Source organism: Pteropus medius, unplaced genomic scaffold (genome assembly GCF_902729225.1).
Source record: "Pteropus medius unplaced genomic scaffold, Ma_sr-lr_union100, whole genome shotgun sequence".
NCBI lineage: Eukaryota > Metazoa > Chordata > Mammalia > Chiroptera > Pteropodidae > Pteropus > Pteropus medius.
In genome coordinates this window covers 29,845,410-29,869,775 of record NW_024349802.1, presented here as the reverse complement: position 1 = coordinate 29,869,775, position 24,366 = coordinate 29,845,410, and the positions used below count along the sequence as shown (strand labels likewise).

The 24,366-nt window shown below is 35.1% G+C and overlaps 1 protein-coding gene and 1 pseudogene across 1 annotated transcript in view; one reads left to right on the top strand and one right to left on the bottom strand.

Moving 5' to 3' along the window:
* The window catches only part of KCNH8 (potassium voltage-gated channel subfamily H member 8), a 306,005-nt gene that overhangs the window by 210,070 nt on the left and 71,569 nt on the right, over positions 1 to 24,366 (top strand). Inside the window, exon 8 of the mRNA XM_039836783.1 lies at positions 18,870 to 19,067. Within this exon, the coding sequence (XP_039692717.1) occupies positions 18,870 to 19,067 (198 nt within the window). The remainder of the gene's footprint in view (positions 1 to 18,869; positions 19,068 to 24,366) is intronic.
* On the bottom strand, positions 16,075 to 16,190 carry LOC120581816 (uncharacterized; annotated as a pseudogene).

The window sequence follows — 24,366 nt, the reverse complement described above, 5'->3', positions numbered from 1 at the left end:
TGCAAGCTTTTGGGTAAATTATTTCTACCCTTCTCCCTGGACATGTCACACTTTGAGAAACTTAGTTGTATGTAAGGTGTCAGCTTCAGTGTTAGTAGGATTTAAGAGTCCTTTCCTGTGTGTGTACAGGCATGAAACTCAAGCCCACAGACATTGTTACTCTGACTGGTTGCCCATCCTTGTCTCCCTGTTAGCACCAGCACCAGCACCAGCACAGAGTCAGCTAACAAACTCATTACTCCTGATTTTTACATATGAAGATTTCACTTCCTCTTTTGGAAGACTCTGTGTATATATATGTGTGTGTATATGTATACACATGCACACATACACACACACATCCAGGTATTTATATCAGAAAGGCTTGCATATTAGCTAAATTCATAATCTTGCCAGAATCAGAGTATCACTTTCTGCCCAAAATAGTATAACCTAAATTCCAGTGTGATTTTTATTGTATGTTTTGTTTGGAATATAAGAATAACTGTACTTTAACCCACAAAAGACCAATCGAATGAAGGTTAATTACTCAAGACCTTATTCACACTCGGAATGCCTTTATGGAGAAAAAATCATTTAAACTTAAAATCTCCAATCCTTCAAACAAAATTATTCAGTTACCAGGAAAATAAATTATGCTGCTGTCTTAAGAAGACTTCATAAAATGTGTTTAATATACAATTATTTCTTTCTAGTTACTATATTAATCATAGTAATTCTTTTAAAATAGGTGACAGTTTAATGAACTACCGATTATTTTCCCAAGAGACTAATATAGAGAAAAATAGAACAGAAAAAAAACTGAGTCTTTGAGATTGTTGCATTTAAACCCTACAAGGTTAGTTGCTATAAAATACGTATTTGTTGAGGCCCTAAAGAAGACAATGTTACAAGTCAGGAATAACACAAAAAAGTTATAAATTAGAGCCTTCTTTCTCTAATCTGTTGTTAGAAAATCAAGAGGTGGAAACAAAAGTTATTTTTTTAAATATTGGTTTGCTGTGAGTTTGTGTAGGCAAAAACTTCCTTAATAATTTAGAAAGAAGTAGAAGTGATTCCATTTGAATCTCTATTAAGATGGCATTTGAACTGGGCTTCAAAAGATGAGTACTATTTTGGAGGAGGATTCCTGAGAGGACATTTAGGTGAGGGGCACAGTGCAAATAAACACATAGAAGTAGGAAATCTCACAATGTGCTTGAGGAACAGTGAGTGGATGAGATGAATTTGTTTATAGTCAAAATTCTTCAACAGCTTGGGGGTCACAAAATAAAAAAAAGAAAAAACAGAGAGGAAATGGCAGAGCAAACAGGGGTGAAGCAGGCCAGATATTAAACGAAAGGCTAATGAAATTAAGTTTTGAAAGAAGTGAGAATGCAAATCCCATCCGAGGGAACCAGTCATGACCTAACTCCAGCACCAATATAAATGAATCTGATTTTTCTAGAAAATTGGGGAATCGGGATTTTTTTTTTTTTTGGTAAATATCTCTGGTACTTAAAGATTGGCAAATAATTCAGAACTTGAAAAGCTTAGTTTAAGAACCAAACAAAATATCTGTGAGCCTCATTAAGCCCGTAAGTCACCAATTTGCCATCCTAGACACAGAGTGAGTAAAAAGAAGGATAAGACCCAAAGAATGGGTTGGAGTCCTGGCTGAGATATGCAGATATAATCCACAAGACAACAGAAACCAGAGAGAGTGTGACCTAATTAATATAGTGTTTTAGGAATTTCATTACAACTCAAAAGGGAGAAACACAGAAATATTTCTCTTTGTGATATTTGCCAAACTATTTAGTCCAGCTGTATACCAGCTGTATACCTTTCACATGAATAGTTTTATACATGCTATTTGTAGGAAATTGGTCTCATATTTTATAGACTTGCACTGATGAAAAGTTTTCCTCTGTTTGTTATCCCGGTCGTGTGAATATTTTTATAAAGGGGTGTTGAATTTATAAAGAATTTCCACTAGAATACTTTCCCCATTTGAGATTTTAACAAACATGAACATAACTCATAGATACATAATAAGAACTACAAGATAATTAAACATTTTATCTAAACTAATGAGACATCTGGCATAAAAATTTCAATACCTCTTCTCTCTTTTTTTGTCATGTGCGGATGTGTGGGTGTTTGCTTTGTATTTAGGGCTTCTCCATGTAGCCACAACAGAAGAAATAATTAAAATGTAATTCATAGCCTAAGACTCTGTGGAGGCTATTGCCAAAATCTCCCAGCCAACATGTCCTTTACTTGGACATAAGAGTGTTTTGATTTTTGTTTTTTTGTTTTTTTTTCCATTGAGATTAGTCAAAAAAGACAAAAATAAAACTCAATTTTTAATTTTTCAGAAACTCAGAGCTCAGAACCCCATTCAAAACAGAAATGATTTATGATGTTCCTCTTTTTAAAGCCAGTGGGTTTGTAGCCTAGTATATTTGTCTATGCCCCTGTCCTTTACACCAAAATTAGACTGACAGAAATTGGTTACCGGAAGATTTATTCAGTTGAAATATTAAAGACACAAATAAAAGTTAATGTACATCTAGCTCTATGTACCTTTTAAAGTTGATTTCCATTTTCTCTTATGAAGATACTGAAAATTAACCTTTAGCTTGACAGCTCCTTGTGAACCTACATTTGGTCTCATAGGATACGATGCAGTGTGTCAATTTTTAAGAATGTGAGTTCTAAGTTCAGACTTCAAAGTCTGGCTTCTCTATTTACTATCTGTGTCAGTTTAAGTGTGCTACTTACCTGTCTAAGGCACTCTCTCCTCATCTGCAAAATAGAGATAGGATTAGCTACTTCATCAGGTTGTTGTGAGAATTAAGTAATATAAATGTTCAGTATGTATCAACGGCTACGGCTGCCACTGCTACTGTTGTTTTAGCTATCATTATTGTTATTGACATGCAATCTTCTGTTAAAATCATTACCAAAGCAGCTGATATTTTTTCCAAGAATCTATCTGTACTTTATTTACAGTATTGAAGCCAGTGTCCAAACTGCTTGCAGTCTTTACTGAAAACCTGCTGTGGATGGTCAGGGATTACAGGCTTATTTTTAGCATGAAATGGAATTCTATCAAGGTTGGCCTGAAATAGAATTCTATCAAGGTTGGCTTTTTTTAATGTGATGCACAGAAGGAGGGCGGTATTTCTAATTTTATCATCTGCCCATAAAATCATGTTTTAGTTCTAGCTAATTCCATTAATTTTAAAAATATACTTGCTTAGGTTTACAGGTTGCAAAACTCTTCTGTGGCGGAAATGATATATTTTGGAATATGCAGTGACTCTTTCTGACCCACTCAGGAGTAACCTATGGAATGATTTCAAAGAGAGTCACTAACATGTGATTTATATTAAGAGCATGTCATAAATGAGGATATATGATTCCAGTCTTCATAATAGTGCTTTATATGTTTTGTATAAAAGTGTTTATTCATAGCAATGCAAATATAGTTTTAAAAATCCAAAAAATGATACTATGGTGTGTAATAGGATTCTGAAGAGTTAGATATTCTTAAATGAATAATCCAGTATTATTGTTGACAACTGAACATATGTAACTCTATAATTTATCTGTCCACCACATGCTTGGTGAATGGTGTAAGCAATTCATGTTATAGCAGTCATTATTTATAAATGTCATGGCCATACTGTGTGTGTGTGTGTGTGTGTGTGTGTGAGAGAGAGAGAGAGAGACAGAGAGAGAGAGCAATTCACCGCCACCGCCAACTTATAGAATTTAACATTCTTTCAAATTAGTGAATCCAACACTTTTTATTCTTTAGAAGGGAAGGATTCCATCTTTGGGCAGCAAACTTAATAGAATTATTTTAGTAATTTTTTTTTATTTTCTATAAGCCAATAATTACATTCAAATGTATCAATCTATTAAAAAATCTTTATCTGACCAATACTGAATTGGTTTTGATGAGTAGGTGTTTCGATCCTACCACTTCAAACCTCGCATTTTAACTAACTCTTTGTATGTTTTGTCCTTACTATTTTAACCCCTACTGACATCCGTTGTATGTTCAGTAACACAGACATTCTCATGAGAATAATAGCATCATTTCTAAATTCTCATCTAGAGTGTGCTAGCTAGAACTTCATTATACTAACAATTTTTGGATCAAATATCTACATAGCAGAGTTAAACAATTCTATTTTCTTTTTAAAATCATATTGGAATTATTTTTATCAAGACAAGTTCTTTTTTTTACATAACTGTTACAACAAAGATTTAATTCATCAATCGCTTTTTTTTCTAATTCCACATCGGAGAGAATGAGTTTTCTTTTGTGACATTTCTACTAAGTCCGATTTTCTCAATTTATGGTTTAGAGAACTAATTTTTTCAAAATTTTATTCTTTCATCTTTTTTTTTTTTTTGGTCAATAACAAATTTTACTTTGTACAATTTTAGGTATTGCGAATTTTTGTTTTTTATTGATTATTTCTGCATCTAATTTTTTTCTAGTCAATGTTTCCTATTCTCAGTTTTCCTGAAGAATGTTGACTTTGAATCAAATTGTTTTATTTGGGGAACTAACCAATTTTAACATGATCTGTTTTAAATATTATCAACCGTAGTTATCTCATTTCTACTAATCATGTTTATTAATTGGACAAAATAATTAAAATATGTGTTTATTTCTTTGAACAAGGAGCAAAGATCATGAGATAAAACAAATGCTGGTATCTAGATGGAGGCATTGCAATCAAAACAGTGGGTCAAAATGTCCTTCTTCAAATGTTTAGATACCTCAGTGGCATAAATAAGGAGACATTATTTTGTTAAGCAATGATGATACCTTTGAGATATCTGATATATTTTATACTCTGTCTACATCAATGGATTACTTTATTCTAAAACCCAAATTTCCCCACTGACGTATGTCCATTTTTAGTTATGTACATAATATAGGAAAAAAACTAATTGTCAACTCATTTTCTAATTTACGAAGCGAATTTATTTTTGACTAATATAGTTATTTGTGGAAAAGTGATAGAAGATTACAGAAAAGATGAAAAGGAACCAGCGTTTTAAACAGTAATTGTACTCCGGGCACCATGACACTTGTTTTACACAATTATTTTCTTCGATTCTCTCAACAAAGTTTTTAGTTCCTTTTTTTAGTTGAAGTTGGAGCTTAGAAGGCTAGCTGACATGAGGTCAAATTGTTAAGTAGTGATGGGGCTGCAGTCTGAGACATTCTGCAAACCCAAAGCCTGTTTTATATACATGGCAAGAGTATCTATTCTGTGGTCTTTATGATCTAAAAAGATATACTTTATCAGTTAACAAATATGTATTGAATGTGTATTAGGTGCCATACCCTGAACTAGGCTTGGGACTCAAGTGTATGAGACCACAGTCCTCACTCTCACAAAACAGCCAGTCTAGTGAGAGCTACAGGGAGATAATTCTATGAGATTAAAAGGTAGTGAGGCCTCCAGTAGGGGGTAAAGGAGCAGAGAGCTCAGGAATTGATCAGTTTAAGCAAAGGAAATGAAAATTTGAGCACATGGATTGCTGAAAAGTGAGAGGGGATAAAAGTACCCTCCAAATGAAATCACTGCAAATGAGAGAATTTTGTTAGGAACTGGTTTGCACAGCAGGAGGTGAGCGGCGGGTGAGTGAGCAAAGCTTCATTTGTATTTATAGTAGTTCCCAAGCACTATCATCACCGCCTCAGCTCCACTTCAGATCATCAGGCATTAGATTCTCATTGGAGCACCGGTCCCTGGTGCCAAAAAAGTTAGGGACTGCTGTCCTAAAAGATCCTTAAAAATATTTATATGTTGCATCATAGTTATGATAATGATTCGTAATGATTAAAAAATTATTATGTAGATACCAGCACCGGAGCTGAATGCCAGCAACCTGAATCTTCAGTATGAACCTCTCTAAAAACTGAAAAGTATCTCTCATGCTTCTACATTTATTGAGCTTTGTAGACTGACTGAATGACCCTAAGAAGAATACCAAGAGGCTTCTTGAGCCTCAGTACCTTTTGCCTTAGTGTTTCTTTAAAGATTATTTCTAAAATTTTAAAATGTGCATTAATTTTTTGCATTTTAAGTATTCTCAAAATAAAGTTGAAAGAACTCTTCTGACTCTAGGAAGAATTATACTAAACTCACCCCCATTTTACTTGTGATTTCCCTGTTACACACATACATGCGCACACACACACACATGCACACACACAGGAAGAGAATGATTTGACAATTTTTCTTATTAATTTATTCAAAAGTTCTTGCAGGAAGCAAGCAATTGTATTAAATATCCATCCTTGATATAGCAGTTTAAACCCAATTTTTCTTGTGGTTGTTGATTTTGAATATCTTGGAATAAAATTTTTCCAAGGAAAATATTTTTAAGTTTGAAACCTTGTAGGTTAAACATACTTTACACACAACCTCCTGTCCTACACCCTTGCTTCAGCCAAATTGCACAGATTCCTTTTTTCATTACATGCATTATATGTGCCTGGCCTAGTACCTTTATTCCTGTTCTTTCAGCTTCTCAAAATGCACTTTTCTGCCATCTCTGTTCATTCCACACATTGCAATTTAAATATTCCTTTCTTTTTTTAAATCCTTTCTGATTGCTCCGGCAAGAAACACTGAGTTTGGTAGCCTTATACTTATATTTGAGTTTCTCTAATTGATTTCAGGGTAATGGAAACTAAGTTCCCTTATCTTTATATCCTACGCAGCATCTCAAACATTATGCATGGTTATGCTAAGTATTTGCTTATTGAGTAAATTAGTTAATTAACTAGTTGGAGGCTATTTAGAGACTACTGGATATGTGGGAGCGATGAAGGTAATATTTTAGTCTCTTAGTTCAAGAAAGCTTTTCTTCGTGAGTGGTGGAAGGTAAAGCAAAGGGAATTGATCTGATCGTACATTTGGCCGGAAACTGGACGTGAGAACAGAGCATTCAGGAAATAAGTCTTGCCATGAAAGGGCAGTTGTTGACCACCCCCGAACACACACACACACACAAAAATTGACTGTGCTCAATTCTGAGACAAAACATCAAAGATAGACTTTGACAACCTGCAGGACATTTAGAAAGGGGAAACTAGGCACAGGAAGTGGTGTCATATGACCTTGAGAAAGCATAGAATGAGTGGAGTTGGAGCTGAGGCGTTAACAGCTGTATTTACAAACATTGGAAATACTGTCATAATATGGAAGACGAGAGCAGAAATAGGGCAAAAGGACTTGGTAGAGAACCAGGGAAGGCAGACTGGGCTCAACACCAGACTCAGAGAGCCAGGGCTGTAACAACAGGTAAATCATGTATTCCTAGACCTTCAGCAGTTGGAATCGGGGACCAAATCCTGGCCTTCACCAAGGCCTGGGCTCACCAGGGCCCTAGGTGCTCAGTTTCTTCTCAAGAGGCCCTGCTGCCACTCCCTCATCCCTGCCTGGTCACGCTGCTGCTGTTTACAGCCATTTTTCCCCAGGATGTTCTGTCTTCTTGGACCTTCCCGATTCCATTGTTGTGTGCTTCTTGACACCTCTGCTATGTGCTTAACATAAGACATCTTTCTCCCTGCATGACACCTACCAAACCTGCTCCATGGAACTTGAAACATATTTCCCAGAAACTGAACGAAAGGATTTTCAGCGGATACAATCTGATGAAAGCATAAACACGTTTTTTTTTTTCCTAATTGTTAGGGTAAGACAGGCAAATGTATAAATAAACTATATACTGTACATTGATTGCAAAGTGAATTAAACCAGCTTTTGGATGCCTGGCTGGAGACAAAATCATTTTTGCTGTTTCCACTGTTTCGAATCCATTAAAAGGGCATTATGATTGCCAAATAATGGGTTTGTAAGTAGTGAGTTGATGTCTGTAGGTGAAATTAAAAGTCAAATGTCAATTAAATGGAATGGTTAAAGCATGATTCAAAGTGTTTAGTATATCAATATTTTTAATAAGATCCATGAGATTACATAGGAAAGTAGATTCTTGTAAGAAAAACAAAAGATGTGTGGTCTTTAATTTCTTCACAGAGTAGGCCTGACCTACATAAAAACTCTTGTAAAGTCCACAAGGTGGTAAACAGAGTTCTATTCTTGGAACGTGAAGTGTTGAGAAGTTTCTGAGAGTTCAGTGCGTGGTTCCAAAAAGCTCTTATATTACCTAAACGTTTGTACACAGAGACCATTAACACATCAATTCTCACCAAATGCCATTAGAAAAATAGCTCAGGCTTCTAGTGGAGGTGGTGGGTTGGTGGTGAAGAACATCACAAAAGTTTCCATGCTTAAAATAAAAATAATGCCAGGTCTCCAGACCATATATTCTAGTGATGGTGACTGTAAGCAGAAGAAGACAATATGGGAAATTTCTATTTGCAGGTGGAAGGGAAGAGTAATTACAGAGAAAAATCCACTGGGCAGCCATTTCTATAAAAGAGGTGAAATCATCAGGACTGTATTAACACCAACACAATGACTGACAAGAAGAATGAGGAGGTAGCATAACATATTAAAAAGCATGAAGACTTTCAACTCGGACAAATCCAGATTCAAAGGCTGGTCCTTCTCCTTAACAGATGTCTACTCTTGGTCATGTTTTGCTTTAAGTACTAATATTTTAATATCAACATTTCAGGGTATAATATTTAGCTCTTAGAGTTGTAAGAAATTAAGTTACAAAATATAGAATTAAATAAAATAATATATAAAGTATTTGACACCTTGGTGATCAATGTATGATCTCTAATCACAAATACACAAATAGGAATATTACAACATACTATTTTTACTGTAGTGGGTCACGTAATGACAAAGCAAATTGATGTCAAAAAATATTATGAGCTTACGTCCTACCCATTTCATGTCTTTACTACTTTGTAATGAAAAGTGGCATTTATAAGTACGAATGATGCAAGACCTTTAATTTCCAAAAATGATGCGATTTGTGTACATTATTTCTACTGTGTTCATTTTTATCTACTGATGACAATGAGATGTTGGGTTAATATTTTATACAGATTTTCAGTAATGAAAATTTTAAAAGAATGAATTATTTCCAGTAAAACAAAAAACCTTCATCTCTTTCAAACAATAGCAGTGACAATAACAATAGCTTTTTAATCTGTGCTCACTATGTTTAATATACATTCTGCTAAATACTTTATGTGAATTGTGTGGCTTAACCGCACAACAGCCTATGAGGTTAGTTACTGTCATGTTCTCCATTTTAGAAAGGAGGAGACTAAGGCACAAAGAAGATAAGTAACTTACCCAACATTACACCATTAAGTAGCACTTTCATATGCTGTATTGCTTGTTTTCTGGTTTATCAAGTTGTACTGCACTACCTAGTCCAACACATTTCTCTGTAGTCATGTTTCTCTTGTGCTTTCTTCCTGTGTTTCTTGTTCCTCTATTTGTTGTCTCTCTGCACTCTATCTAATTCTCATTTTTTAAAATTTCCATGCCACCCTTTGGGTCTCTCCGACATAACCCCATTGCCCTGAGTTTACTTCAAGTCCAATCACTCAGCAACCCATTAGCAAAAAACTTATTTTGGAATGTTCGTGCAAACTCCCACTATTTATTGTATTTCACACCCTATCAAGCCATCAAAGTTAGTTGTATGTTTTTAAATGCATTGCTAAACATATGAGTCAGAATCAGCTCTTCTAAAAGAGAACAAAGGCTTACACCTCAAAGTTAGTATTTCATTTTGAGACTTGAAACTTGAAAAATTGCCTTTACAACAGTTTTAATACCAACTGAGGGTAAAAAATTTCCAGAAAACTCTTTAATGGAGTATTTGAATATTACATGGTCTAACTTATTTTGGAATTACTTTTATAATTGAGATGTTAGAAAATGTATCTCCTTTAACATATTTGGAAGAAATGTAATTAGAACTTTATTTTGAAGTTCTGCAAACCAAAGAAACGAGATTCCTTTTTAATGGCTGTTAAAGACCTATCCTTCTCACTTTAATGAATGCCAGCAACTACTAAAAACAGCTGAGAAAGGGTTTGCAAACCTGGGACATGTCAATTCATTGTCTTTACTAGGTTTGCACCAACTTCCAACCTTTATGAGAAAAAAAAGGACAAGAAAATAATTGGAGCAGGGAATGAAAATAAATTTTAGCATACCAATAAAATAAAATGATTTGGCTGGAATCGATTATTTTTATCTTAAGTTATCTTCCTAAAACAGATTTTTGTCCTGATGTAGATACTAGAGATGAGTGCTTTGGGTTAGAATTTTCTTACTGAGTGGCAAGCTGTCTTTGTAAATGATACTGTGAGCTCACACATGAACGTATATCCCACAAACTCATTAAACTATGAGAAACAGCAGAGAAATTACTCAGGAAAAAAAAATGCCCCTGTTGAGGCACAGATCTGAAAGCATTGTGAACTGCATGAGCATTTTATGTAGGAAGGTTAAATGCAAATAGTTCATAGTTTATGTTCTCTTAACTTAGCAAGGAGCCTAATCTTTGTTAGAATTTCCTCTATTTTTAGCTAAGATTTGAGAGGCATTTGGAAGTGCTCTAGTTGGCTGGAAACAGATGGCCTGTTTTGCCTTTTCTTAGAATCAATCAGAAAATTCTACAGTAGCTGCTCGACTGTGATTTTGAGTTGTTTCACATTTCTCATTCCTTCTACTGTCTTTTTTATATGTTTTGGTTTGGGTTTTGGTTTTTTGGTGCATATAGTGATGGCCTATTTTGTCAGTTTACAATAGTGTAAAATCTTTCAATTAATCATTGCTTAAGTGGAATGCTATACCTTAGTAATTAATATTCAGGAAGCTTATATTATACAAACTTCAATTTTAAGTAGACTTTAGAGAACTGCCAAACTTTGTACTGGTTTTCACACAAGTGATTTTTTTCCTTGACAGTACTAACAGCATATAATATTTCTTGCTCTGAAAAATTATTCAGCAGTGGAAACAGAGCAGAAGTGATACATGTATCCAAATGTGAAATCTTTCATTCTTAGCCCATCAATATTTGCTAATGGATCATCACTCAAATAATTAAAAAGAGTTAAAAGATAAATTCAGAAAATCATTGGTTTTTATACAAGCATTTTGCTTTTTAAAAAGCCAACCATTTGTGAAGAAACATTACAGAATCTTATTTCATAAAACCTTAGATCCGAAATAGAACCTAGAGACTACTCAGTCCAATCACCTCATATTCAAGTTTAAAAAACAGAAGACCAGAAAGGTTAATTGATGCATAAAGGATCATATATCTATTTAATTAGTGGGAAGACCAAGATTAGGATCCCCATTTCCTGACTCTAAGTCCAGTCTCTACTATTTTGTCATTAATTTTTTTGCTTCAGACTTTCACCTCAAAAGTAGGCTATCCCATTTCAGAAACTAAGACAGCTCTTAGTTTATGACAATCAAAGTGTGAGATTAGTAGGAACTTCAAGTAGTAAAGTTCCTGTTCAAATTGAGACCTCACATTTACTGATGCCTTCTCCTCAGTGGAATCAACACATCAATATCAAATACCACTATAGCCTTGTGCCCTTCTAGTTTTATCCTTGGTCACATCCTGTAAAATGGGGACAGGATGGAAGATTGAAAATAAGTTTTGGAATACAAGTCTCTGAACTTCTCCTGAACTCGATTTTTTACATTAAAATCTAGAAAGTCTATAGTTTAGTTAGTAGTAATGCACCAATGTAAATTTCATCATTTTGACAAATGCTAAAATATTAACATTAAGGGTAACTGAGTAAAGGGTATACAAGGATTTTTTTTGTACTCTTTCCAACTTTTGTATTAATCTAAAATTATCCTAAAATGAAAAGTTTGTTTAAACAAACAATAAAAAATTATAGTGGCAGGCACTAGGTGAACCTTAAGGAATGGAGAAGTTTATTTTTTATCAGTGCTGTGGAGTGTAGATATTTTAAGAGACAGTGGAAATTAAGTCTCAAGCTTTTCTCTGATACTATGTTCAGGGTTAATAACTCTTTTTGAGGGTAATTGTGAATGTAATACCTCACAGATGCTTTGGGTCTTAACTGCTACACCATCACCAACCCCCTGCCACACACATGAACACATGCGCACGCTCAGACGTCTGACACTTATCTTGATATCTCTCACTCAGTTCTGCAACTGAGCAGTCTATACTTCAGCTCCTTGCTCTGAAAGCTGAAGAAACCACTCTGTACCCAACACAATCATTGTCTCCCACTGGTTGGCTTCTCCCAGCCAGCCACCTCCTGCCTTGTGACTCGCGAGAATCACAGTCTCACCCTAATGTAGTCCAAGAAGATTAAGTAGGTCTTCAAAATTATAGAGAGAGAGAAAGCAAATGTTAATAGTACTATCTTCTATGCTTAGAATTTACGTTATAAACCTCTGAATCACTGTTGAAGTAATATTCACGTTCTAAATGCCATGTTATCCCATGCCTACGTTATGGATTATGTTTGGATAATTCTACTTTCTCTGATGTGATTTGTGCTTTGGGGACACATTCCCCCACTGAAAGCAAAAGTGGACACTGAAAAAACAAACTTATTTAATAATGATTTCAACAAGTACAATTAAAGTGCTAATTTTAAATGATTACCTCTTTATAAGCAGTGTAGTATAACGGAAAAATTATAGATGTGTAAGTTAGAGAGTTATGGATTCGCCTCTCAGTTCTAATAGTTCCTAAAAGAAAGAAGAAAATCGCTCGACTTCTCTGTTGGGACTCCATCAGTTAAAAACAAAACAAAACAAAATAAAAAATAGTTATCATGAGAGTTGGATGAAAATAATGTTATATGAAAACCTAGCAAAATACTTTGTGTTTACTAAGTTTAGGCTGCCGTTGCAAATGTTGTTGGTGCACCACTGTGTCCTCTCAATCTGTATGATTCTAATCTTTAAGATCTGTAATTATGCCTGAGGTATTGGCCTAAGCTGTGGCAGGCTCCTCTGCTAGCAGGACTGGCACTCTTGGAACATTAAAGCTCCCTAGGAGCAGTAGTCAATCACTGATGACTGGTGGTGCATATATTCCCCTGCTCTAACAGGAGTATGTGTTCTCCACTAGTCTCAGAAGTTCTTGATGGAATTGAGTTCCAATTGCCTATAGTGGTAACTTGATTGACTGGGCAAACTTCATTGGCTGCCTCCCCTTCCCTGTGTCCCTGCCCCACTGTCTCCTAAAGATATTTACTAAAACCAACACAGAAATAAATTACTTATACTTAAAGCTTTGTCTCAGGGTCTGCTTCTTGGGAGCCTTAACCAAGACTGCTTCTTTCTCTACTATGTATGTAGATCATCATAAAAAAAATGGCACCTCACTTGTAAAGGCATTCAGTTATACTGCAACACCAGTCCTCTTGGGCCTACAAATCCAGCATGCAAAGCACTATGACATAGTAGTCAGGAACTTGGGCTCTAACGGCACACAATTCTGCATTAAAATCTTGACACCGCCACTTTGAACAAGTTTTTGAGCCTTAGTTTTCTCATCTTTAAAATGGGAATAATGATATCTAAATTGTTAATGATTAATGAAATAATGATTAATAAAATAATGAATTAAACTATGGATGATAATTATACATTTTCCATAGGGTTAGTGCACATAAATGAGATGGAAGATGTACTGTCCCAGCAGAGTGTCTGGAACACAGAAAACACTCAGTAAAATGCTAACTGTGTGCCAGCTTAATAACAAGACGACCCTGACACGGACTCCATTCTTGCTTCTGGCTAAACCCTATTACAACATGGTCTGCTCATACCGAATTAAGTAAAATACCATTTTGAATTATAGGTGTGATTGTGCGTGTACTAATTCTTTCTCTCTCTTTTGTATTCATACAAACACACGCATATAAATCTGATTTAATAAGCTTTATTTTACTGGACATTTTTCATACTACTGAAGTATTTTATACGACCGAAGAGATCCACCATAGGCTTTCCTTCAATAACATGCTTCTATTCTTATTAAACCTAAAATATCTGTTAATTTACCAAATGTTAATATAAACTGAACTTTTCCAGAATGTACCTATTGTATAAAGCAGGTCGCATTTGTGGAAACTGACGTACACACACAAGCACAGTAAAAGTAAGTATATTATTATAGGAAACCTAACAAATAAAATAATAAGGAACTCCTGTTTAGAGTTAAAAGTATGTAATTAATCAAAATACTGAGCCCAAGATAAGTATACAGTGGTTTGAATTATTGTGCTAAATAATAAGCTCTTCTAGGCATGATCATTAAGAGTCATTCTGTCTTTGAAATTGATATTTATTTCACAAATCTACTCTATTTTATTTATCTAACCTGTTTTAGTAATGACAGGATTACTTTATATCTTCTTGTTTTCAGATGGTGGTGTAGTCAGTATGTTTAGATTCTACTTTATGTTGTGTATGCTTTTTTATTCAAAACGCTCTTTAGAAAAAAGAAATTGAGCAGAAGCAGACAGACTGTTCTAGGACATCCCTTCCTTCGGAGACGAGTTTCTCCAGCATAAAAAAAAGATTGGCTTCCAAATTGGTTAAATTGCTTCTTTTGTACAGTACAGTGACATGTTGTCTTGTTACAGTGGAACATGTGCTCTCATTTTGGACAAGCTGTTCTGTGAAAAAGTTTTATTTAGCCCACAGAGCCAATCCCCGGATTTGTGGGTGTTACCTTCTTTCCATGTTACCAGGTTTTTTCATCATCATTATTGCTTCTGCTCCATCAGCTATAACAGTTTAGTAGCAACCCTTCTTAAAAAACAAGATGTTTCTGAAAATAGAACAGTCGGCTAGACAGAAAAGAGATATTAACAAAAGTAGGTCTATTCGGCTGTGTTTGTTCCCTGAATCACTTCTGAGACAATTTCACACATATGTAACTGAACAGGCTTTGAGTGATAATATAATCCAATACTGTATAATTTATATGTCCTAACACAAACTTTCATCCTATTTTATTAAGGAAATCAAATTATGTGAAAACTTATTCGATTCTGAAAATGCTTAAATATTTCACTTTTGTTCCAATTGAGGAGTTTAACCAAATGTACTGGTTGGGTTTCTTTGCTTTTTTTTTTTATGAGAAAATTTAATCCAACTCAAGATTTATAGATGGATTTAGTTGTTAATTCATGGTCTAATTGTACAGCTGATTCAGCTGAGAGAAAGCAGTGGCTTTATCGTTTTTTTCTTTTCTCTTTATGTATCAACTAAAACAAAAATTAGGTCATGCAATATTTACTCTGGGCAAAATGACATTTTTCAGCTGCTCAGACTTCCTAATAATTAGCAGAAATGACCAATATGCAAAAAAGAGACAAGCCCCTTTAATTACTTCTTTGTTGAGTAGACATGATATGACATCCCTTTCAGAACACAACTTAGAAGACACATGAGAAATAGCCAATCCAGCAGCCATGGTTGTCCATCCTTGATAATGCTTAGGTCAAATGCCTGTACGAGTACTACTGTGCAGAAATCTCCATCCTGAGTACAACGATATATTCAGATGTTATCTCTTTTTCTTGATTTTATCTGTCTCTTGACTCATTTCCTACAGTGCATAAAATATACCAATAATATATTTAACATACACAATTGATTTGCTTTTGTGATATCTCTTTAACTAATCTTAGATAAGTTGTCCTTACTTCAAAATATTTTATCATATAGGACTAAACTAAGTTACCAAATCACACTTTATCTCTTGGTCCATCCCCTCACTAAAAATTCTAGAGCAGAGCTTTCTACTCTGGGTCTTTGAACCAGGCATTTATGAAAGGGCTATAGGCGGCCGTGAACCACCTGAAAATGTCTGTAGAATCGTGGCTGTGTTTCCACATGTACTTTGTTCTGAGAAAAGGATCAGATTTTCTTCAGATTCACAAGTGGATATATAACTCCATGAATTTTAAGAATTATCATCACTTGGATTTTCTCCTTCTCATTTCTATTAGTTAGGAAATGCTGAACTGTATCACATGCCACCCTAAGTTCTACCAAATACATTTAGTCGCTTTTTTTTTAATGCCTACAGCACCTGGTTTTCCTAGGTGGTCTCCCATCGAAGTACTGACCAGGCCAGACCCTGCTTAGCTTCCAAGATCAGACATTGGGCTTGTTCAGGGTGGCATGGCCATAGACCATGGGCTGTGGCTCCACTGGGGCGTGAACCCAGGACCTTCTGTGTGTAAAGCAGATGTGCTAACTGCTACACTATGGAACCACGTCCTTCTTTTTTCATTATAATTTATTGCTGGTTTCATATTTTTTCTTGCCTTTCTGAATTTTGTGCTTTCTCTGTTCCAGTTTAAGTAATAGAAGATAGAGAAAGGAGATATTATGCACAAAACCTCTGCCAGTTATAGTGGTCGACATTTTAATGTGGCATCTTATTTAATCCCACTGCAACCCTACAAGTTAAACAGTAACCTGTTCTTACAAATGAGAAAAGTAAAGCTAAGTTAGTCATTCTTACAGCCTATAAACGGAAGCGTCCAGATTTAAATCTTGTTGGATTCTAGAGTTTATTCCTTCACAAAGCATTTACAGGTGACATAAATGATCATAGTTCACAAATGGCATCATCTTTCAGAACATGTAACTTACATTTTATAATTATTCTCTATCATCCAAAAATGCAATCATTATACTTTGTACGTAAATCTAGACAAATTTACAAATGCACATGTGTTGCCGTATTGCATTAATGCTGTCCTGTTATTTCAAACTATGACAGAGGGCGAGAACCATTTTTACATTCGCTAATTCATTCACTTTTTAAAATAACATTTATTAAACTCTGCTATTGTCAAGTACTTTGCTAACTTCTGGAATAGTGGTTCTACATTCTATCTTCACATTAGATTCTCCTGGGAAACTTAAAAAATATCCATACATGGGTTTGGCATCAGAAATTTTGATTCAGTAAATGGAGGTGGCACTTAGGAGGTGTATTTTTAAAAAGCTTTTCTAGCTGCAATCAGCATGGAGAAACATTATTCTAGAGCAGTAGTTTTTCAAAGCGTGGTCCCCTAGATCTGCAACACCAGCATCACATGGGAACCTATTACAATGGCAAATTCTCAGCCCTTCTCCCTAGCCTCCCTATGTACTGCACCAGAAACTCCAGGGGTAGAACCTGGCTAGTTTTGTTTAACAAGCCCTCTATAACAGGAGTCCCCAAACTCCGGGCCATGGACCGATACCATTCCATGGCCTGTTAGAAACCAGGCTGCACAACAAGAGGTGAGCAGCTGGTGGGAGCTTAGCAAAGCACCTGACAATAGTAGAGTTTAATAAATGTTATTTTAAAAAGTGAATGAATTAGCGAATGTAAAAATGGTTCTCGCCCTTGTCATAGTTTGAAATAACAGGACAGCATTGATGCAATACGGCAACACATGTGCATTTTTAAATTTGTCTAGATTTACGCACAAAGTATTTGCAACCACTTCTCAGTGCTATTATGGCCATATCAGCTCCACTTCAAATCATCAGGCACTAGATTCTCATAGGAGCACTAGTCCCTGGTGCCCAAAAGATTGGGGACCGCTACTCTAGACATTTCTGAGGCAAGCTAAAGGCTGAGAAACATTTCTCTGGGGACACAGGATGAATAAGGCACAGTAGTTGCCACTAAGCATTTCTTTTTGGTCTCAAGGAATTCCCACTTGTTTCAAATTTGCATTTTAATAACCTAGCATAGTTCTGCAATCTATAACTTGAGTTGATAATGAAAGCATTATTACTATTTAAAAAGTGTAATGACTTTTCAGTTCTTCTTGGGCAGCTACTAAATGAAGTTTTTATAAGAAAGTAGTGGTCAGTGAATAAAATGCCTTAACAAAAGTCTTATGAACCATATAGGTTGAGTTGAATTGTCATAGTGTTTTGTAACAAGTATGATTACAGAGAGAGAGAAGAGGAGTGAGAATACTTTAAAATATAAAATTTTAAAAGGCAAGTATTTCCAACAAAGGATTTTAAAGTGTTGTACTGTATCTATTATTATTAATATACTTACTATTCCCCATCTTTATTAATATAGCTTTTTTTACAGAGTTATGACAGTATAATTGACATGCAATAAACTGCACATATTTAAATCATTTAATTTGCCAACCAAGTTTTGCCTTATATATACATCAGTATCACTAAACGATTGTAAGAGGGGCATCCATTTCTACCATAGGGACCTCTTAGCTGTGCAGTTTTCCCTCTCCACCCCCAAACAGCAGAACAAAGTTGCGAAGAAGTCTTCCTTAGGAACATAACATGAGCAAAGACTTGCTAAGACAACTAGATATCAGCCCAAGTGAACAGAATGGGGAAAGCTTATACAGGGTAGAAATAAAGACCATCTCACCTGTCTGAAGTCTAGATTCTTGTGGTCATTGCTATTTATCATTATGTAGCATACTTAACCCCTTTGTTTCTTAAAATTACAATTGAGAAATGAGCTTTACCACTGGTGAAATACATAACAGTTACTGAGAGTAGCAATGCTAGTTTCAATCGCTACAGGTAGTTTCTTGTGTTCGAGTCACCTGTTTATTGAACTTTGACCACCAATCCACTTAATACACACTTAAATGCATATTCCTTTGCTGTCTGTATTATAGATAACAGTTGCATAAAAAATGATGTTTTTGCTTTTATAGCAACGAAATCTAGTTCCTTGCTGTTAACTTCCTTTTAACTTCTTTTTTTCTCTTGAGAAAATTTATACATCCCCTGAATATTCATTTATCATACCCCCAATGTGCTGATACTGGGACCTTACATTTTGGGTTGAAATTTTCATTCTTTCTCCCATCGCAGGTTGGCTCCATGAGTTGGGAAAGAGACTAGAGTCTCCGTACTATGGCAACAATACCCTGGGGGGCCCGTCGATCCGAAGTGCCTATATCGCAGCGCTGTACTTCACGCTCAGCAGCCTCACCAGCGTTGGGTTTGGGAACGTGTCTGCTAATACAGATGCAGAAAAGATCTTCTCCATCTGCACCATGCTAATTGGCGGTAAGGGAAATTCTTTTATATCAAGAGAAGGCAGGTTGCTCTGTCCTAATACACAACAGAGATATATTGTTTTACATTGGAGGGGTCTAAAAGCCCTATTTAAGATATCAGTGACAAAGAATGTAATAGACATGTAGATTAACAATAAAAGTCTATGATGTCAACAAATTTCTTTTTCAGGACAGGTGAAGAAGTAATCATTTACTGATGGTTGATTTTGAAAGAGCAGGCACTTTATTTTCTCAACATGCTATTTACACCTAGTGTTTGTGAATTACATGAGTCTGAATTGCAGGTATATGCTTGAAAACTCCATTTTATAGGCCCAAACAAGTCAGTCTTGTCAAATTTTATTAATTCTAATACCGTAAGGTAAGGATGTTTGATAACTTAGTTAAAAATAAAAACACCAATACAAAAATAATAGTTAACATTTATTCATTGCTTTTATGCTCCATTCTCTCTACTAAGAGCTTCAATAACAATATTCTAAGTAATTCTTCAGGAAAACATAGGGTTCAGCACTATTATTATCCCACTTATCAAATAGATAAGTTATTATGCTATTTCCTCTGAGCTCCAAATGTACCTTCTGAATTCTGCTTTGTGTGCTGAGATTTGGACTCTGCAAACATTCTTTGCCAGCTGACTTCAGATACTTCCGCCAATAGGGGGAGCGAGAGGGAGACTGAAAAGCAAGAGGAAGGGAGAAGCAACAGCTTGATTAGGATGTGTAATGTATCTTCAGTGGCAGGCCACCTCAAACTGCAACCAGCCTTCAGCCTCTCCTGACACTCCCAGTGTCATTGGTCCTTCTCAGATATCTCTGTATCCATTGGGAGTGCCCCCACAGCCAAAGTCAGAGTCTTGGCTCCTAGTGGCTCCTCGCAGCTCTTTCTCTGGGCTTTGTTCTGATAGCCCCACTTTTTCCCTTTGTTTATCCAGCTCCAAGATCAGAAGCTCCTTCCTGCAATTATTATAGCCATGTTACCTCTATACTCTCCTTTTACTCATTCAGCCCTTCAACACCAGAGAAACCAACTCTCTATAGTAAATTTCCTCTGTTGAAATATTTAGTATAATTCTCTTTTCTGATGCTATTATTGATGCTATTATTTTTCACATTTTTTAGATGGCAAATCTAAAGCTTGGAGAAATAAAGTAACTTTCCCAATGCTTTACAATCATTAAATAAAAGAGACAAGGTGGAACCCAGATTCTGTCTTTAAATGTACAAATGAAAACTTACCGAATTATAGGACTGCTGTCATGGAGAGTAGGAGATGTGGGTTACCTGGACCAAGTAAGCATTTTTCTTAAACCAGAGTTCTATTAGTTGCCCTACATTATTTTCCCAAATGCTTGTTAATATATTATGTTATTTTAATGGCTTTAATTCCAGATGTTACTTAGAGTTTTGACTCTTATAATAGGGGATGATTCCTACCAGCTTCCTGACATGGGGGATGCAAACTGAGTATGTGGAGCTTTAAGCAATGAGTCATCCAGCCTCCAGTGAAATCAAAAACCACGATGCTGAACCTTCCCTCAAGGAGCTTATGCTCCAGTTTGGAAGAGAGAGGCTGGAAAGAGTTTTAAAAATGCCAGGCAGTAAATGCTAAGCACAAAATCAGTTTAGAAGTTCAAAAGCAGTGAGAAGCAAGGGCTTGGGATTGGGAGGATTTCTTGGAAAGGCAGTATTTATGGCACCATTGCTGAAGAAGCATGCTGGGACTGCAGCCATTGTAACAGGCTCTTGGCTGATGTAAAGCAGTAACAGCCTAGGGAACAGAGAACAGGAATTCTCATTTTCTGAAGAGCTGCAATGTGCCAGGCCCTGTGGTGGCTGTTTTATATCCAGTATTATGACTTATGAAATTGCTGCTCTCCTTCATGGCCCATCTTTCAGCCTAGCGAATGACAAGCATTTTTTAAATAAACACAGTCTATATTTATTTAGTATTTGCCCATACTTCTTCTACTCCTGATGGAAATTTTGAGAAATGCTCAAATGCTCAAGGTTTAACCTACTAATTTAACATTAGAAGAATGTGTTAGATAATTGAGCCTAATCTCTATTGACCCACCTAATATATTGTGAGTGGTCCTGAATCAGAAATTGTTAAAGTATAAATTAGTCCCTGCTGTTCACTGTAAGTAGAAGTTATGCTGGTCATGAGGCCAAAATATATGGGAAATAATTAGATAATGTCATTTTGTTACTTGTTAAATGTTTATCGAGCAAATTATCCTGGTGCAAAACCAGTGTTCATTTGAAGTAGCAATGAAGCATTTAAGTGACTTGAGCAGCACTTAGGAAAACATTGGTTCTGAATGTCAAATGGCATCTCAGTAGCTTGAATTTATTAATTAAAGCCTCCCAAATTTGTGTTTGTGGGAAATCTGTATTATTGTGAGTTACCCTAAGCTAATAAACTAATTACTTGTATAACTTTGAGAAGTAGTCACGAGAGCTCATAATATTGAACATTTTGTTCATTTAATTATCAAACACTACGAAATAGAGGTTATTAACACCCCAGTTAAGATATAAGGCAGCAGAGGTTTAGTGAGTTTAAATGCCAGGATTCAGTAAAACCCAGCAAACCTTTTGTAAAATATCCATTTATCATATACTGTAAATTGATTTTATTCACTTAATTTCTATAAATATACACAAGTGACTTTTTTTTTTTAATTTAAGTATATATTACCATGGACTGAAGTCTAAGGTATCTTATTAGAAATCCACACACACAGCTGATGACATTACTAATGACAGCGATGCAATATTTACTGCAAAAGCAAGCAGTAACAATATTAAATATTTCAAGTGACTGCCAAAACCCCAGATAACTCTCTAGGCAGAGGCACTCATAGGCTGAGGAAAGAGGCAAGAGGAAAGGGAAGTTTCCAAGCATCTGTAATTGCAGAGTATGCAAACCACTGATTTATAGAAAGAACTATCAAAGAGATTAAGCAAAAATGATGACAGAAAATTCATACCTAGACAAATCTATGCAAACTTTGAGAACACACAAAATGAAGAAGTAATACTAAAAGTTCACACAGCTAGTAGATTAACAAGTGGATTTAGTGAGGCTGATGGATACAAGGTCAATATGCAAAGACCAGTTGTATTTCTACATGCCAGTAACAAATAATTAAAAAACAAAATATAAAAAAGATGTGTAGGCATAAATGTTTAAAAATATGTGGTATACTACTACATAGAAACTACAAAGCATTAGTAAGAAAACTTACAAATGGTTTAAAATAATGGAAGGATATGCAATGGTGATTGTTTTAAGACTCAATGTTATAAAGATACCAGTTGTACCCAAATTAATCTAAAGATTCAATTTGATCCCAATAAAAATCCTAGTAGATGTGTGTTTGTGTATATGTGTGTGTTTGAACAATGACAAGCTGTTCCTAAAAATTCAGAGCTAAAACTAGTCAAAGTAATCATAAAGAAGAACAAAATTAGAAGATTTGTGCTACAGAAATCAAGATGTATTATAAAGTTACGGTAATTAACAAAGTATGGTCTTGTCTCAGGAATAGACAAATAGGCTAATGGAATACAAGGTAGTGTAGAAACAGGCCTACATACTTATGGTCACTTGATTTATGACATAGGTGTCACTGCAGTGCAAGGGGGAAATAATAATATTCTTAATAAATGTAACTGAGTCAGATGTACATTAAACTCTAAAAACTGTACATTAAAATTATTCCAGATGGATGTTGACTTAAATGTGAAAGAGAAAACAATAAAGCTTCTAAAAAGTAATATAAGGGATTATTTTTTTATGACCTTGGATTTGACAAACATTTCTTAAATGTATTATGAAAAGCCCTAATCGTAAAAGAAAGATTGGTAAATTGGACTTCTGTTTATCAAAAGACATTATTAAGAGTGTGAAGAGGAAAGCCAGCAGGCAGGAGAAGATATTTATAAACATCTGACAAAGGACTCTTATTCCTTATGTATTATATATAAAGAACTTTTACAAATTATTAAGAAAAGAGTGGGCAACCCCAAAATGCACAATTTTTTTTAAAAGCACTTTAAATATAGAATTCCTTACCCAAATAGACAGTGACCATATAAAAAAGGTGCTCTACATCATTCATCAGGGACATGCAAATTAAAATCAAAATTAGATAGCATTTACATTCACCAGAATGCTATGCTTAGAAACATTGACAACCCGTAAACGTTTGAGAGAATATGGAACATCTTGACTTCTTCTATACTATTGATGGGAGTGTCAATTGACACAACAGTTTTGTCAATATCTACCAAATCTAAACATACCTATACTCTGTGACTCAACATTTTCACCTGAGTGTCTATCCAAAGGAAATGCATATACGAATACATCAAAAGACATATACATAGGTGCCCATAGAAGCATTACCATAAGACTCTCAAACAGGAAATGCCCATGAATAGAGGAATAAACAAGTAAATTGTGAAATAATTACTCAATAGAATACTATACAGCAGTAAGAATCAATGAACTATTACATCTGCAGGCACATGAATAAATCTTACAAACTCAATGCTGAGCAGCAAAGCCAAACACACAAAAAAGTACATACTGTATGATTTTGTTTAAACAAAGTTCCAAAGTAACAGAGCTTATTGATTGCAATATAATTTATAACTATGGTTACCTTTCATGAGGGGTCTGGTTAGTGGCTATGAAAGGGACACAAAGGAGCCCCGGGGTGCTAATAATATTCTGTTTATTTATCTGGGGTGGGAGGGGGCACAGACCTGTTCACTTTGAGAAATCTCAATGAGCTATACATTTAGTATTTGTCTAAGTTTTTCAATGTGCATCCTTGATATTAACTTTACCTTATAAAATTATAATAGATGAACTAAGAATAATATAACTATCAAGTGAAGGATGAGAAGGTGGGTAGCAGTAAACTGAGTTCTCATCTTTCATGTCAGGTTGTTTTTAGGTATTGTCTAAACTTGATGAGTCAAGCAATAGAAGTAAAATCATATTGTTTAAAATGTTGGTGATAATCATAATAAGTCCTAAAATAAATAACTTTAAAAAATTGCCCTTGGGGAGTGGAATGAGGGTGAAGGGTTAGATTTGGGTCTGAACTGTTTGTCATAAATTTTCTGAGTGATTTCTTACAATTATAAAACTTCTTAAAGAAATTCTTAAGCTACCAGACGTTCATTTCAGTTTCATAAATATTTATGGCACACTTAAATTATGCCAGGCACTGTGCTAGATGCTGGGGAAACAAAAATGACTAAGACATG